Source organism: Podarcis erhardii, assembly GCF_964252035.2.
Source record: "Podarcis erhardii genome assembly, chromosome: Z".
NCBI classification, from domain to species: Eukaryota; Metazoa; Chordata; class Lepidosauria; order Squamata; family Lacertidae; genus Podarcis; species Podarcis erhardii.
The window spans coordinates 34,350,680-34,365,805 of NC_138504.1; the positions used below are offsets into that span (position 1 = coordinate 34,350,680).

The following is a 15,126-nucleotide window of genomic DNA, read 5'->3' on the forward strand; positions in this document are numbered from 1 at the left end:
GTCCCCAGATTTGCAAATCTGTCCCCGGATATATTCCGTCCCCGGAATGTCCCCAGATTTGCAAATCTGTCCCTGGGAAACGTGGCAACGGCAGCCTCAGCAGCCCGGAGCCAGCCTGGTGGCGCAGTTGGCTCTGGCTGGCTTCAGGAGCTGCTCGCTGCCCACTGCCGTGGCACCCGCCATATTTCCTCGTCACAACACATCATAGGGGGGCTTCCGGTGAGGAAAAATGGCAGGCGCCATGGTAGCAAGCAGCTCTTGAAGCCAGCCAGAGACAACTGCGCTACCAGGCTGGCTCTGGGCTGCTGACTGCCTCTGCCACAGCCACTGCTGAGGGGGAACCGGGGACGTCTGGTGGTACAGATCTCCTGCCCCCTTCCCCCTTTGTTTTGACTGAACGGTGGAGGCTTGGGAGTCATTGCCCAGTTTTTAAAAAACTCCGGGCATTTATGTTTCACAGGGTGCGAAAGAAGGGCTTTGCACCTTTATACAATATGCATGTGTGCTTGGGCCCAGCATCTTTTGCCTCACCATCCCCACTACTGACTCCCTGTTGTTACTCAGCTTCCAAAAAAAAAAAAAAGTGTCCCCGGATTCATTGAAAAAAATCTGGTAACCATATTGTCAGGGAACTGCCATCAGGGCCGGAAGGAGAGAGCAGGCTCCGGAGGGGTCCCAGAGAGCGCCCCGGGATGGGGAGAGGCAGCCCATCTTCTGTGGGGGGGGCAGATGGGGGAATCGGCGAGGCGGTCCCATGACTCCTTGCCAGGGACCAGCGGAGAGAGTAAGGGTCCTCCGCTGCCTACACCCTCCTTGCGCAGAAGGCTTCCGCGCAGGGAGAGTAGGAGGAGACTAGGCGTCAAAGAGCTTCTTTGCTGGAAGAAGTTCAAGAAACGCCCACTGACGGATTCTGCCAGCGATTGAGACAGCCACGGGTGAGTGGCTGTCCGGACAGAAAAGGTTCACTCAGGCAACCCAGCCAGGTGTTGCACCGATTTACGCACGAGCAACCCCTAGAACCATTACACATATCATAAAATTTATCTATTCTGGTTTCAATTGCCTAGAAGTGTTACAACGTCCTACACACATTTGGCCCATGAAGCTCATCAGGTGGCCTTGGGGTGCAATAGCTGCCTCTCAGCCAGACCTACTTCACAGGGTGGTCCTGGGGTGTGCAGTGAAGAGGAGGAGGTCCACATACAACACCTTGAGCTCTCTGGGGGGGGGGGAAATGGGGTGTAAATGTAACAAAGGAATAAATAAACAATGTGTTGATAAACACACAGAGACATTATAAGTAAATATGTGTGATGGTTAAGGCATTATTAACATGCACATGTGTGTGCATCTCTGCATACTCTCTGTGTGAGTGAGAGACAGACAAGAGTGTAATTGCTTTCAAATGCTTTTAATTGTAATAGTTTTAGAAGGTTTTTGCTTTGGGTTTAAATTTCCTATCTGTTCGCCATTGTTGGGCTCCTGGGAAAGGAAGGGATATAAAATCAATCAATAAGTAAATGAAACACATGAGAAATAATGCTTTTTCTGGGGCTACTCAAGGGTACACAGCAGTGGTGCCTTTTTCCTAGATGAAAAGCACTGGTGAAACAGAGAGAGGGAAGGGAGAGGGAGAGGGAGAGGGAGAGGGAGAGAGAGAGAGAGAGAGAGAGAGAGAGAGAGATCTAATGTATTCTATTTGAATATATATGCCTGTGTATATTATACAGTATGTAGTATTTATGTGTGTGTATATTAAACATATATATAATTTGCTAATTTAAACGTTATTAGCATGCAGACCATATACAGTATAAACAGGATTATATCCAAGCTCTCCCCAAAGCAGCCCCACTGAAATTAATGAAAATATTGATGTAATATTATTAATGATCATGTTTTTAGTGTTTCTTCTTTCATCTCACTGGGCCTGCTACCAAACCAGCTGGATAAAAGGTCCTGTTTCCCCCTCCCCCAAGCATGTTTCACCCTTAAGCAGTGTGCAAATTCTGTCATCCAAAAGCAAATATTGAGAAAGCCCTAAGTAAACTCTACTGAGGAAGCTCTCCAAAACAGCAGGGGCATTTGCCAACCTCCCAAAGAAATACTACATGCAGAACATAAAACCTAACCTGAAATAAAACCACCTTTCTTCACTCAGCAGGGAGGAGGAAGATGGGGGCAAAGCAAGAATTAACTGCCTTGGACAGGCTCTGGCTCCATCGACATTTTGAGCTTTCAGCCACCATGGCTAACAGTGAAAAATGGCATCCCCACCATCAATCTCATATGAAGGAAAGAGTTATCAACTGTTATCAGGTTCTTTTCCCACTCTCATCATTACCAGAAGTCATGGACATCCAATAAAGTTGAATGTTGGAGGATCCAGGTCAGATAAAAGGAAAGACATCTTCATGTTGCACAAACTATGGAAACTCGTTCCCATGAATATCCATTGATAGCCCTCTCCTCCTCCATGGATTTGTCCAATCCTCGTTCAAAGCCATCTGATTGGTGGCCATCACTGTTAAGTTGTGGGTGAACATATCAGACGACACAGCGATTCTTCAAACAGCTCTTGTTTATTCACAGGGCAGGACAGAACTGAACTGAAGGGTTCAGTCAGCCTGCTTATATAGAGCTCCAGTACAATGTAACTGTAACAATTTTCTAAAACTATCCAATCACTGAATGTCACTTTCGATCCCTTATTTGCATAACTATCTACAGTATCCCCCTGCTGGCCCAGGGAGAGAACTTCAGTACATAACAATCACTACCTCCTGAGGATGGGAGTTCCATAGTTTTAACTCCACACCTGTCAGGGGCTGGGCAGAGGAGGAATGGTGGAGACCGCCTCCCCAGCCTGAGCCTTCTAGAGGAGAAGATAGTTCAGACTTACAACAGGGGTTTTAGCTCAGAGGCAGAAGAGGGGGAAAGCTGGGAAATAATGAGAGAGGAGGGGGAAGAGGAAGCGCCAGGAGGGCAACAGCTGATGGGCACAGTGTCTTTAGAAAGCATTCCAGACCCACCTCCCTCCTAGAACCTGGCAAGCCTTGAAAGTAGGAGAGCAAAGAGCTCAGAAGCAGAGGGCCTTCAGCGCCACCTGTAGGGGAGATGATGATAATGACGAATAAGGAAGTGGGAGAAAGGGGGAGTGGAGAGTCATTCGGGACAACGCCATTATCCCAAGAGGCTATGTTCCAAGCCTCTCTCTGTAAACATTGAATAAAAAGCAGGTGGTAATAACTTTTCCTTGTCTCGTACATTCCTGGCAACCGGCCGTGAGAGTTGCTTACTGCCACCTGACAGCACCACATGAAAAAGGACTTCACTTTCTCCACCCATTTGGCCCTCAACTAAACAAGGTTAGGAATATCCTGACATTTGCCACCAGGCCAGGTCTTGTGCAAGAAGAGCACAAAGGCGAAAGTCTATTCTGCCCCACATCGCCTCCTCCCCCCCCAAAAAAAATTCTTATCTTCCAGTCCTGACCCAAATGCCTTTGAGCAAAGAGCAATGCCCTCAGTGCCGTGAAGGGTCTGGGGTGCATAGGGATGGATTGGGGAGTGGGGCTGCACTGTCTTCCAGCACTCTGGACAGCTCCCCATCTGTCACAGTCTTTAGTGCATGTCCTGGGTCAGTAATGCGGAAAAGCTGCTTTGATGCCATCAGGACTGGACTTGGGCAGGGGGCACTCAACAGAATAAACAGGAATGGGCCCAAAGGCAACAAGGGCCAACATACTACAATCTGAAGCATGCATTATAATCTAGGGAGGGGGCCCTGTAAAACTGCTGGGGAATGGTCATAGCTCAGTGGAGAAATATTGTGTTGCATTCAGAAGGTCCCAGGTTCAGTCCCCACCATGGCTACTAGCTGTTGATAGCCTTCTCCTCCTACATGAATATGTCCAGTCCTTTTTCACAGACATTAATCAAGTTGGTGGTCATCACTGTCTCCTGTGGAAGCAAGTTCCATGGTTGGACTCTGCACTGCGTAAAGAAGTGCTTTCTCTTATCTCTCCTGAATCTCCCAACTTTCTGCTTCATTAGATATCCACAAGTTCTAGTGTTATGAGAGATGGAGACAAGCTTGTCTCTCTCCACTTTCTCCATTACATGCCTAATTTAATAAACTTCTATCATATCACCTCTTACCCATCTTTTCTTTACAGTCCCAAATCCCACAACCTTTCCTCACAGGGGAGTCATTCCATTTCCTTAATAATTTCAGTTGTCCATTTCTGAACTTTTTTCAACTTTGCAATAGCCTTTTTGAGATAAGGCAACCTGAACCATGCACAGTATTGTATCAATGCATTTTTATCAATGGCTTTATGTTTAGTAATTCGCTTAGGGTCTTTGAGTAACAAGTGAGTAATAATTATTATTATTGTATTGACGATGAACTCCAGAGTCAGGTAAAATTACAGTGGTACCTCGGGTTAAGAACTTAATTCGTTCTGGAGGTCCGTTCTTAACTTGAAACTGTTCTTAACCTGAGGTACCATTTTAGCTAATAGGGCTTCCCTCTGCCACTGCGTCACCGCCGCACGATTTCTGTTCTCATCCTGAAGCAAAGTTCCTAACCCAAGGAAGTATTTCTGGGTTAGCAGCATCTGTAACCTGAAGCGTATGTAACCCGAGGTACCACTGTACCTAACTTTAACACTGTTTCTTCAGTCCTCAGCACACTTTTTGGGTTTCCTAGACTCTGGGAAACTAATTTCAGTAGGCTCTGCATTTTATGTTGCAAAGAAAGCTGATAGCTTGGATATCAGATAGCATCACCCAGGCCAGGGATGCAAATCAGCGATCAGCTTACCTCTGGGCCATGCAAACTGGGATGCAGGTATACGAAGCAGCCGCCACCGCCTATTTTTCTGCGTGTTGAATGGATGCTGTGCTAAAGAGCCAGGTAAGAGGGAGGGAGAAGATGCTGCAGAAGCAACCTGTGGAAGGGGCACCTTAAATGCTTAAGACTTCTTGGTGGAGGGTGGAATAATCTCGAAGGCAAGCCCCACAATGCCTGAAACAGAGAGCCACTGCCAGTTGGTGTAGAGCATACTGAGCTAGGCAGACCAAGGGTCTGGCTCAGCATACAGCAGCTTTCCATGTCCCTGTTTAATTCTGCCCATGCACATTTATTAAGAACCATGGCAACTGGCATCTTTCTTCTTCTTTTAGAGGAAAGGCTGCAGATTGGTACTGGAGCATCAGCTTTGGATGCAGAAGATCCTAGCTTCAGTCCCCAGCATTTCCAGGCCCTGCCTGAAACCTTGGAAAGCTTCTTCTGCCAGTCAGGGTAGACAACACTGAGCTAGGTGGATCAGCAGTCCAACTTGATACAGTGGATGCTAGGGTTGCGAACGTGATCTGTGCGGGATGCACGTTCACAACCCGCAGCATTTGCAACCCGCAGCGGTGCATCTGCGCACGCGTGGGTTGTGATTCAGTGCTTCTGTGCATGCGCAAAGCACGATTTAGCACTTCTGTGCATGCACGACCCCCGAAACCTGGAAGTAACTTGTTCTGGTACTTCCAGGTTTCAGCAGGTCCATAACCCAAAAAAACGCAACCTGAAGCATCTGCAACCCGAGGTATGATTGTATAAGGCAGCTTCCTACTTCCTCTGTTCTCACAAACACCTCTTGGTTTCTGCCGGTCTCCAAAGTGAGTGGAGGCAGTGAGTGGAGGTGCTAGCTTGACAGGACAGCCCTTTTCTGCCAGCATCGCAGCTAACCTCCTCCTCAGCAGAGCAAGGAATTCTGTCTTGTGGATTTAATCAGCCTGCCTACTTGGGTTTCAGGAAAAGGGACAGCAACACACCAGGAGAAAGTAACCAGTTTCTGATCTGTGCACCCTGACTCCTAATTGCTACCTTGCTCTGTTTTGGCAGAGTGTGCCTGCATCCCCTCAGGACAGGATCCAGGCTGTGGTGTCAATGCAGATTTGTGCTGCAAGGTGACCTGAGGGTCTTGAGCAAAAGAGGCAGGTGAGAAGGAAGAGGAGGTCATCAATAATGACACGGGGGAAGAAGTGCCCCCATGCCTTTGACACCACATGCCTGGTCTGGAATCATCTCCACACGGTCATGTAGGTTGGTGTGCGTTCGCACGACCTTTCCAGGCCTGGAAGGAGACCTTGGAGTCATAGAATCATAGAATTGTAGAGTTCAAAGGGACCCCCAAAGGTCCTCTAGTCCAACTTTGTGCAAGGCAAGAATCACAGCTAAAGAATTCCTGACAGATGGCCACCCAATCTCTGTTTCAAAACCTCCAGTGAAGGAGAGCCCACCATCTCCTGAGGGAGACTGTTCCATCATCAAACGGCTCTTACTACCAGAAAGTTCTTCCTGATGTTTGGTCGGAATCTACTTTCTTCTAACTTGAAGCTATTGGTTCAGGTCCCACCCTCCAGAGGATGAGAAAACAAGTTTGCTCCATCTTCCATGCAACAGCCCTTTATATATTTGAAGGTGGCTATCCTATTTCCTCTCTGTCTCCTTTTTTCCAGGATAAACATCCCGAAAGTCACCAGCTGTTCCTCATAAGGCTTGGTTTCCAGACCCTTTCACATCTTGGCCACCCTCCTCTGCAACACATTCCAGCTTGTCAATCTCCTTCATAAACTGAGGTGCCGAGAACTGGACACAGTACTCCAAGCGAAGTCTGACCAAGGTAGAATAGGGTGGTGCTATCACTTCCCTTGCTTAGAACTCTAAACTTCTGTTGACGTGGCATAAAATTGCACGAGCTTCTCTTGCCTGGACCCACATAACTGCAAAGGGAGCACTGGGGACTTGGTCCCAACTAGAGTCACCCCCCTGGGGAAGTTGCTCACTCACTTTATAGCCCCCTAGGACCTTGTGATGGGCAGTGCCATCTGCTCCCCCTTGGTAGAAGTCTGGGATGTGACCAGCAAGCTGACGGTGGCCTCTGATTCCTTGGAACTCTCCAGTTTCTCCAAGGCCCAACCTCGCTGTTGCCACCCCACCTCTGAGGGGTTGCCCATTTCTTCATTCTCAGATGGCTGCAAAGAAGAAGAAGAGGTCCCAACTGTGACTGCATCTCCTCTGGATTCTGCATCCACTAGAACAGTGGCGAAGATCAACATGACAGCCTAGGACGCAAGGGAGTAACAAAGAGCCCTGCAGCTTGACTGAATCAAAAGGGCGCCTTTGATCTCATCCAGCATCCTCTTCTCCCAGTTACCAACCAGATGCCCCAACGGGAAGCCCACAAGCAGGGCGCAAGCACAAGAGCCCCCACCCCTCCTGCAGTTTCCAGCAAGTGGTATTCAGAAGCATTGCTGCCCCTGGCAAAGTAGCCAGCAATAGGCACCTAGCTTGGTGGCCATCCAGGTTGGTGGCCATTACTGCCTCCTGGGGGAGCGAGTGCCTCTACGCTGTGTAGAGGGCTTTTTAAAAAACCTGTCCTGAATCTTCCAGCATTCCTCTGTATTGGATCTCCACCCATTCTAGTGTGATCAGAGAACGGGGGAAACAATTTCTCTATTCACTTTTCCCACATCATGCATAATTTTATACACTTCTGTCATGTTGCCTTTTACTCGCCTTTGCTCTAAACTAAAAAGTCCCAAATTCTGCTTCCTTTCTTCATAAGGAAGTCCCTCCACCCCCTTAATCATTTTGTTTGCCCTTCTCTGAACATTTTCCAGCTCTGCAATATCCTTTCAAAGACGAGGCGAACAGAAGCAGCAAGATTCAAACAGGGACTTATTGACGTGGAACTCGCTGTATTAGCTGCAAAGCTATATCAACTCGGCTGGATGATTTTGGGCCCTGCTCCCCCATCCTCATGGAGCTGTGGCGAGGGGATAAACCCAGGCAAGGCTCTCCTGAACCCCGAGGTTCTGATTACCTACTCTTTCCTTTTCCTAACAGGTAGGAGCCGAAGTGGATGCAATTTTAAAAAGGAGGGCTTTCTCCAGCAGGTGGCAGCATTAAGGAATGCAGTTTTAGGAACGGCCCCTCCTGTAGCTTACTGTATTTCTCGCTCTATAGGATGCACTTTTTCCCTCCTAAAAAGCAAGGGAAAATGCGTGTGCGTCCTATGGAGCGAATGCAGGGGGGAGGCAGGCAGGAAAAGCCCCCAAGAGCGGCACACAAGCTTCGTGCGCTCTTGCGGGCTTTTCCCCAGGAGGGAGAAGGGACTGACTGGCTGCATCAGTCCCTTCTCCCACCTCTCAGAAAAGCCAGGAGAAGCCGCGCAGCCCCTTTAAAGAGCTCATGGCTTCTGCGGGCTCTCCAGGAGGTGGGGGATTCCCTCCTCCCCGGCTCCCTTTGAAGCAGCAAAGTGGGAGGGGAGCAGCTTCCTCTCCCACTTTCCTGCTTCAAAGCAATCACGGAGAAGGGAAGGAAGGGGACCATGGATCCTCTGCTAGCGAAGGCAGCGGACCCCGGCTCCCTTTGAAGCAGCAAAGTGGGAGGGGAGCAGCTTACACTCGTGTAAGCAGCTCCTCTCCCACTTTCCTGCTTCAAAGTGGAGTGAATCCACTGCAGTTGCGAGCAGAGGATCCATGGCTCCGCTTCCTTCCCTCGAAGCAGGGTGCGGGGGTGCAGGGGGGAAAGAGGGCAGGAAATAGATGCCAGGCAGGAAGACACAACCACACTTTGACCACTGGAAAGTCCACCTCAGCCTCCCCAGATTTCCACTGAGACGGCCAGGCTAATCTCGATGGCCATAAGTCAGGCAATTCATTATTAACTGGACTTAGATAAGCCATGGTTCCCCTTCCTACCCTCCTCTGAGGCTCGATTTAAAGCAGCAAAGCAGACAGGAGCCGCCCGCTTTGCTGCTTTAAATAGTTTAGTGCAACATTTGATTCAGAATATTTTTGTGTGTGTTTTCCTCCTCTAAAAACTAGGTGCGCCCTATGGTCAGGTGCGCCCTATTGCAGCGTTGAAATCGATATCCATCATAATGCAGTAATAACAAGGCATTCAAGAGAGGGGTTGGTGTGCATATATACAGAATAGTAAGGCTTTTTGCTGAAAGCAAATTAACGACCCCTCTGTTCATTCACCCTACCTTCCCTTGATATAAACACCTGCCTTCCCTTGATATAAACACCAAGAGGGTGATTGTTCATTTTGTTAAAGATAAGCTGGAAAAACATGGTCCCAGGACAGGTTTAGCCAGGATTCAAAACAGTCACCAGCAGCTGCTGTGTGTGAAGCAGCAAACACCATCCAGAAGGGGAGGGGCGGAAGTTAGATTGTGATCTACTGGGAGATGAGCAGATAAGGAAGCCGCTTTGTACTGAGTCAAACCCCCAATCTGTTCAGCTGTTGAACTGTGCATGCAGAAGCCCCAGGTTCAGCTCTTAGAACCTCTCCCAGGTAGGTCTGGAAGAACCCTCCCTGCTTTAACACCCCCCCACACAAAAGCCATTGCCATTCAGTGCAGACAATACTGAGTCAGATGGACCAATATTCTATGTTCCTATGTTCCTATTCAATTCAGCCTTTGGTTCAAAAACATGAGGACTAAAATCTTATTTAATTTTCTAAGTACTATAGCTCAGTGGTGCAGCATAGCCTTTGCATACAAATGGTTCCAGGTTCAATCTTGACTTAAATGTATTAGGTGTGTGGGGGGGGGGTTAATTTAGTGGAAACATAGCTGTCAACATTTCCCTTTTTTAAGGTAAATTCTCTTATTCCGAATAGGATTCCTTGCAAGAAAAAGGAAAAGTTGACAGCTACGAGTGGAAATCTACCTAATTTGCTCGATCTGTTCAGTGATAGAGCATCTGGACTGGATGCAGAAGGTACCACGTTCAATGTTCTTCCTGCTTTTAAAGAGCAGAGGTGAAAATGTCCACTTGCTGTTGCTATGACATCTAGATCCGCACTGTCGACACTGACTGGCAGTGACTCTCTGTGGTTTCAGGCAGGGATCATTCCCAGTCCTATCTGGAGATGTTGCCAGGGACTGAACCTGAGACTTTATGTACACCAAGCAGAAAGTCCTTATGGTTCAGATTTAAAGGCTGCTTTAAACAGGAGCACAGGAAGCTGCCTTACACAAAGTTGGACAATTTCCCCATCTAGCTTTATATTACCTACACTGACTGGCAGCAGCTCTCCAGGGTTTCATAGAGGGTTCATTCCCTGCCCCACCTGGAAATGCTTTGGGTGCTGAACCTGGGGCTCCTGCGTGAGCTATGCAAATGGGTGATACCCCAAACTAACTATGGTTGGGGGGGCACCCCTGTGAAGAGGCAAATGGGAACTTTGCATGACAAGTATCTCAGCGGTGCCCCTCCCATTTCTTCTGTTTGGCTGGAGAAGAGGTACACGTGACAGCTTCCCACCCCTATATCAGAGCCTGCTATCAGAGCAGCTGGAGGAGTCCTTTGCTGAATGGCTGAGCTGTGTTTATCCTGAAGTAATCAGGGATGTGGTTCTTCTTATAGGAAAGTTGCTGTCGTTCCTACTCTCAATCCATTCTAGTGGTAAGTGTGTTATTGGCTGGGATCCACTTGCTTGCCCACCCCCCACCCCTCAGTCTTGGAATGCAACTTTTGTCTGGGAGCCAAGCATGAGGGATGCTTTCTCTGCTCCAGAATGTCACATCAGGAATTCATTTGCAAAACAAATTAGCATTCCATTCCAAGCCGGAAGCAAGGCAGTGTTTTCCAAAATGCTGCAATCTTGCAAACACCCCCAACCCCTGTTTTATAACTGCCTTTTGTTGACCAGGGGCCACCCCCTATTTTCTGACTCCTCTCTCTTTTAGAGAGAGAAATTGTTCTTTATGGGTGTGTGAATTGTAAAGCTTCAGCGTTTTAGTTTATACCTTGGGGCCTCTGGAAGTTCAGTCTGGGGCTGGCAGTGGAGCTTTCCATTGTTGAGCAACTGCCAAGTTCCCTGGGCTAGTTAGATGTTGCCCTGTTTTCCTCTGGAACCACCTGCTGCTGTTGCTTGCCTCTTCCATCTCTTTGTCTGAGTGAAGGGAAAGGACTAAACATGTGGTCTATCTGTGCTCGGCAAGTGGAATATGTTAAAGGCATGTGTTCAAGGTTTTACAGCTTATATTTCCACACTTTTCTTTGCTGCATGCTTGGCCATGTTAAACCTCTGCCGGGGTTCTCTCACCAAAGAGCACACACCCCAAACTTGGACCTTGCCCTTCCAATGACTTTTTACAATACCTGGCAGGGTTGGTGTGGGCATTAAATGAGGAGGACCATGGGTGCCACCTTGAGCTCCTTGGAGGAACAAGTGGGGTGTCCATGCATGCAATCAAGGAAACTGGCCAGGTGTGAAAAGCAGAGAGCACTCCTGCCCCTTTAACACCTGGGCAGAAGAGGACATTTTTTCAGTAGGTGGAAAGCCACACTTGCTGTAAGGTTTTCCTCTGCATATCTGTTAAAGGGGCAGGAGCTCTCTTAGCTGTTGGCTGCCACCCTTCCGCCAACATCTAAGCTTGTCTATTTCTTTCCCTCCATCCATATCCCCCCTTTCCTTATGGGACATTTCCTTTTGGGATTGGCTGACTATATGGCAGAACATGTCAGGATTGTATTGCCTGTTGGGTTCTTGCACCAAGTGAGGTTTGTGGTACTTGGGCCCTATGGGTGGGCTCTCTCTGAGGCTCTCTTGGTGCCCATCAGGACCAGTAGACTGGAAAGCAGGCCAGTAAGAAGAGTCAGAGACAATGACAGGGAGAGTGTGTTATGTATTGAAGTTCTCACCCTAGCCACCAGGGGTATTGTGTACAGTCATACCTCAGGTTAAATACGCTTCAGGTTGAGCGTTTTCAGGTTGTGTTCTGCGGCGACCCGGATGTAACGGAACGGGTTACTTCCAGGTTTCGCCACTCACGCATGCGCAGACGCTCTAAATGACATCACACACATGCGCAGAAGCGGCAAATCGTGACCAACGCACATGCAGATGCGGGGGGCGTTCTGCTCAGGATGCAAACGGAGCTCCGGAATGGATCCCGTTCGCATCCAGAAGTACAACTGTATATAGTTTTCACTCAGGTCCACGTAAGTTAATTTAGGCAGGAAACCCTAGGCTTTTGTTGTTACAATGTTGACAGGCGGCTGCCTATAAAAGCAGGCCGACTGAGCTGTTTGCTGTTCAGTTCAGTTCCAGCTTACAGTGGTACCTCGGGTTAAGTACTTAATTCGTTCCGGAGGTCCGTACTTTACCTGAAACTGTTCTTAACCTGAAGCACCACTTTAGCTAATGGGGCCTCCTGCTGCCGCCACCATGCAATTTCTGTTCTCATCCTGAAGCAAAGTTCTTAACGTGAAGCACTATTTCTGGGTTAGCGGAGTCTGTAACCTGAAGCGTATGTAACCTGAAGCGTATGTAACCCAAGGTACCACTGTACTTATAAAGAACTATTTGGAGAAAGCTCTGTGTCATCAGCTATGTCCACCCACTACTTAATAGAGTGGCTTCCTGATTGGTTGTAATCAAGGAGGCTGTCTGGTGCTGGCTGACAGAAGTTGATGGGGCAAAACATTTCTCAGCCCTACCTGGAGATGCCACAGGGGGCTGAAGCAGGGGCATTCTGCAAGCAAGGCAGGTGCTCTAACGCAGAGCTGTGCACTTCCCCTTAAAAAAATAAAGTAAAATTCTAGTCCCTGTTGTTCTGAATAAAAAGCTGAATCAGCACAGGAAGCTGAGTCAGATGGCTGGGTTCATCTAGCTCAGTATTGTCTACACTGACTGGCAGCAGCTGTCTGGGATTTCAGGCAAGGAACATTCCTGGAACTACCTGGCAAGGCCGGGGACTGAATCATGGACTTTCTGCATGCGAGGCAGATACTCTACCACAGAGCTATGGTCCTTTCCCATAAAATCACATTGTAGCCTGCTCCAGATCTCTGAGTGGTGAGAGACTCTGGGGGTGCCACTGTTATGAGGACTAGAATCTTATTTTCATGGGAAGGGTCATAGCTCAGTGGCAGATAATGTGTTTTACATGCAGAAGAAGCCAGGCTTAGGAGATACAGTACTATTGCCTGTCATCCTGGTGAGCTTCTGGCTGTCCCTGTAGGCCAGGTGTCAGCTGTACTGGGCACTGAAATTTGAGACCCCAAGGTCTGCTGGGGCTGATGGGAGTTGCAGTCCAGCAACGTATTTTGGGCCAGAGGCTCTCCACACCTTATATGCAGATTTATTTAAGGAACTTCTGTGTTGGCTGATTTTCTGGGAATCCTTTGCAAGTTGTTCCATGACAAGCCCTGTCTTGTTAAAGAGCCCCCTAACTGCAGCCACGAAATCCCAATGCATTCCAGAGGATTTTCAGGCAGGACAGGATAACTCTCCAGGTGTCTTTGGACTCAAACTCCCATCATTCCTGGACTGTTTGCCATGGTGGCTGGGGCTGATGGGAACTGGGTTCCAATGAATATGTGGTGGGCCACCTTAGGAGAGGCATTCCCCCCCCACCCCCACCCCATGAGGGAATGCCTTTTTTAAAGCAGGAGCGTCTCTTGCATGAAGGGGAGGGGGTCTCCTCCTTAGAAAAGGGACGGAGAGCATGGAGTACCACCCACTTCTTGAGGTCTAAATGTTCCTTAGCTCTGTTTGAAGGCACATCTTGGGAATGCTAACCTGATGTTGCTCTCTCTGTGGGCATGATGTAATTGCGCAATGCCCTCCATTGCCATTGCAGTTACAGATTTCAGAGAAAGGTGACTGGCATGTCTGCAACCATGGTCTAGCCAGAATTTCACGAGTCTCGGTGATTAACCTGGAGTTTCTCAAAAAACCACAACGTTCTTAAGAGAATCGCTGTTTGCAAGCAACATGTTCCTCCCCTCCAACATTTCTCTGATGAAAATAGGAAAGTCCTATTCCATAAAAATAAGGGGGGGGGATTACTATTTATATTCCACGCATCTGACTGGGTTGCCACTCGGGGAGGCTTTCAACATATATAAAAACATAATAAAACATTAAACATTTTTAAAAATAAAAACCTTCCCTATACAGGGATAGCTGGGAGGGTCGGATACCTCCATACCCTCCAACATTTCTCCAATGAAAATAGGGACATCCTAACAAAAAGCGGGACATTCTGGGATCAAATCAGAAACCGGGATGGCTTCTGTACATCTGGGATTACCCTGAAAAAGGGACACTTGTAAGGTCTGTATACTATAGAACTGCCATGCCTCTAAATCTTGCCCAACCCCCTGACACTTAAAGGAGGTGGTGGTTAATCTTAAACCTGTGTGGTTTGTTTGCCTTAAGCCTGGCATCTCCAAACTCAGCCCTCCAGATGTTTTGGGACTACAACTCCCATCATCCCTGGCTAACAAGACCAGTGGTCAGGGATGACTGGAATTGTAGTCCCAAAACATCTGGAGGGCTGAGTTTGGGGGTGCCTGCCTTAAGCAGTGATTCTCTGCTCTCTTTTCCTGATTGCCAGTCTATTTCTGGGCCCGATTCAAGGTGTTCACATTTGTGTTTAAAGCCCTAAACAACTTGGGCCGCAAAGATCTGAGAGTTCTCCTCCACCACCACCCTCTTGGGTGTTAAGCTCAGCAGAGGGGGTCCTCTTGGTAGTTCCACTGTCCTGAGGCATTCAGGATGGTGGCAGCCCCAGAGAGGAACTTATTTGTGGCAGCACCTAAGTTGTGGAACTTTGTCTAGCATTTGGCATCTTCATTGGACAGTGTCCATCATGCCAAAAACACCCCTCTTTACCCTAACCTTGGACACCTAAGAACATGAGAAGAGCCCTGCTGGATCAAGCCCATGGCCCATCGAGTCCAGCATCCTGTCCTCATAGTGACCAACCAAATGCCCATTATGGGATGTCCCCAAGTAAGACCTGAGTGCAACTGTTGTTCCCCATTATCTGGTATACAAAGGTAGACTGCCTTTGAGCATGGAGGTTCTGCTATCACAATAGACTTCCATATGAGCAGCCTTACTAGCTCAGGCCAATGGCCCATCTAGTCCAGCATCCAGTTCTCACAGCAGCCAGTGAGATGCCCCAATGGGAAACCTGCAGGCAGGATCAGAGCACAATAGCCCTCACTCGGCTCCTGTGTTATGAATAGCAACTGCTATTCATAAGCATTCCTGCCTCTGATCGTGGAAGCAGAGCATAGTTATCCTGGC

The 15,126-nt window shown here is 48.3% G+C and overlaps 2 protein-coding genes across 6 annotated transcripts in view; one reads left to right on the forward strand and one right to left on the reverse strand.

Annotated features, from left to right (window-relative positions):
* The window catches only part of PRRX2 (paired related homeobox 2), a 223,758-nt gene that overhangs the window by 123,801 nt on the left and 84,831 nt on the right, over positions 1-15,126 (reverse strand). The window lies entirely within an intron of this gene.
* PTGES (prostaglandin E synthase) overlaps positions 7,779-15,126 on the forward strand; it is a 28,373-nt gene continuing 21,025 nt past the window's right edge. Inside the window, exons 1-2 of one of the 5 annotated variants that reach the window (XM_081847280.1) lie at positions 7,808-7,908; positions 9,697-9,797. In XM_081847280.1, the coding sequence (XP_081703406.1) occupies positions 7,823-7,908; positions 9,697-9,797 (187 nt within the window). In that variant the 5' untranslated portion in view covers positions 7,808-7,822. Of the gene's footprint in view, positions 7,909-9,311; positions 9,367-9,696; positions 9,798-10,252; positions 10,485-15,126 lie in introns of those variants that run through there. The other 4 variants (XM_081847282.1, XM_081847281.1, XM_081847283.1 and 1 more) reach the window with 4 other exon arrangements.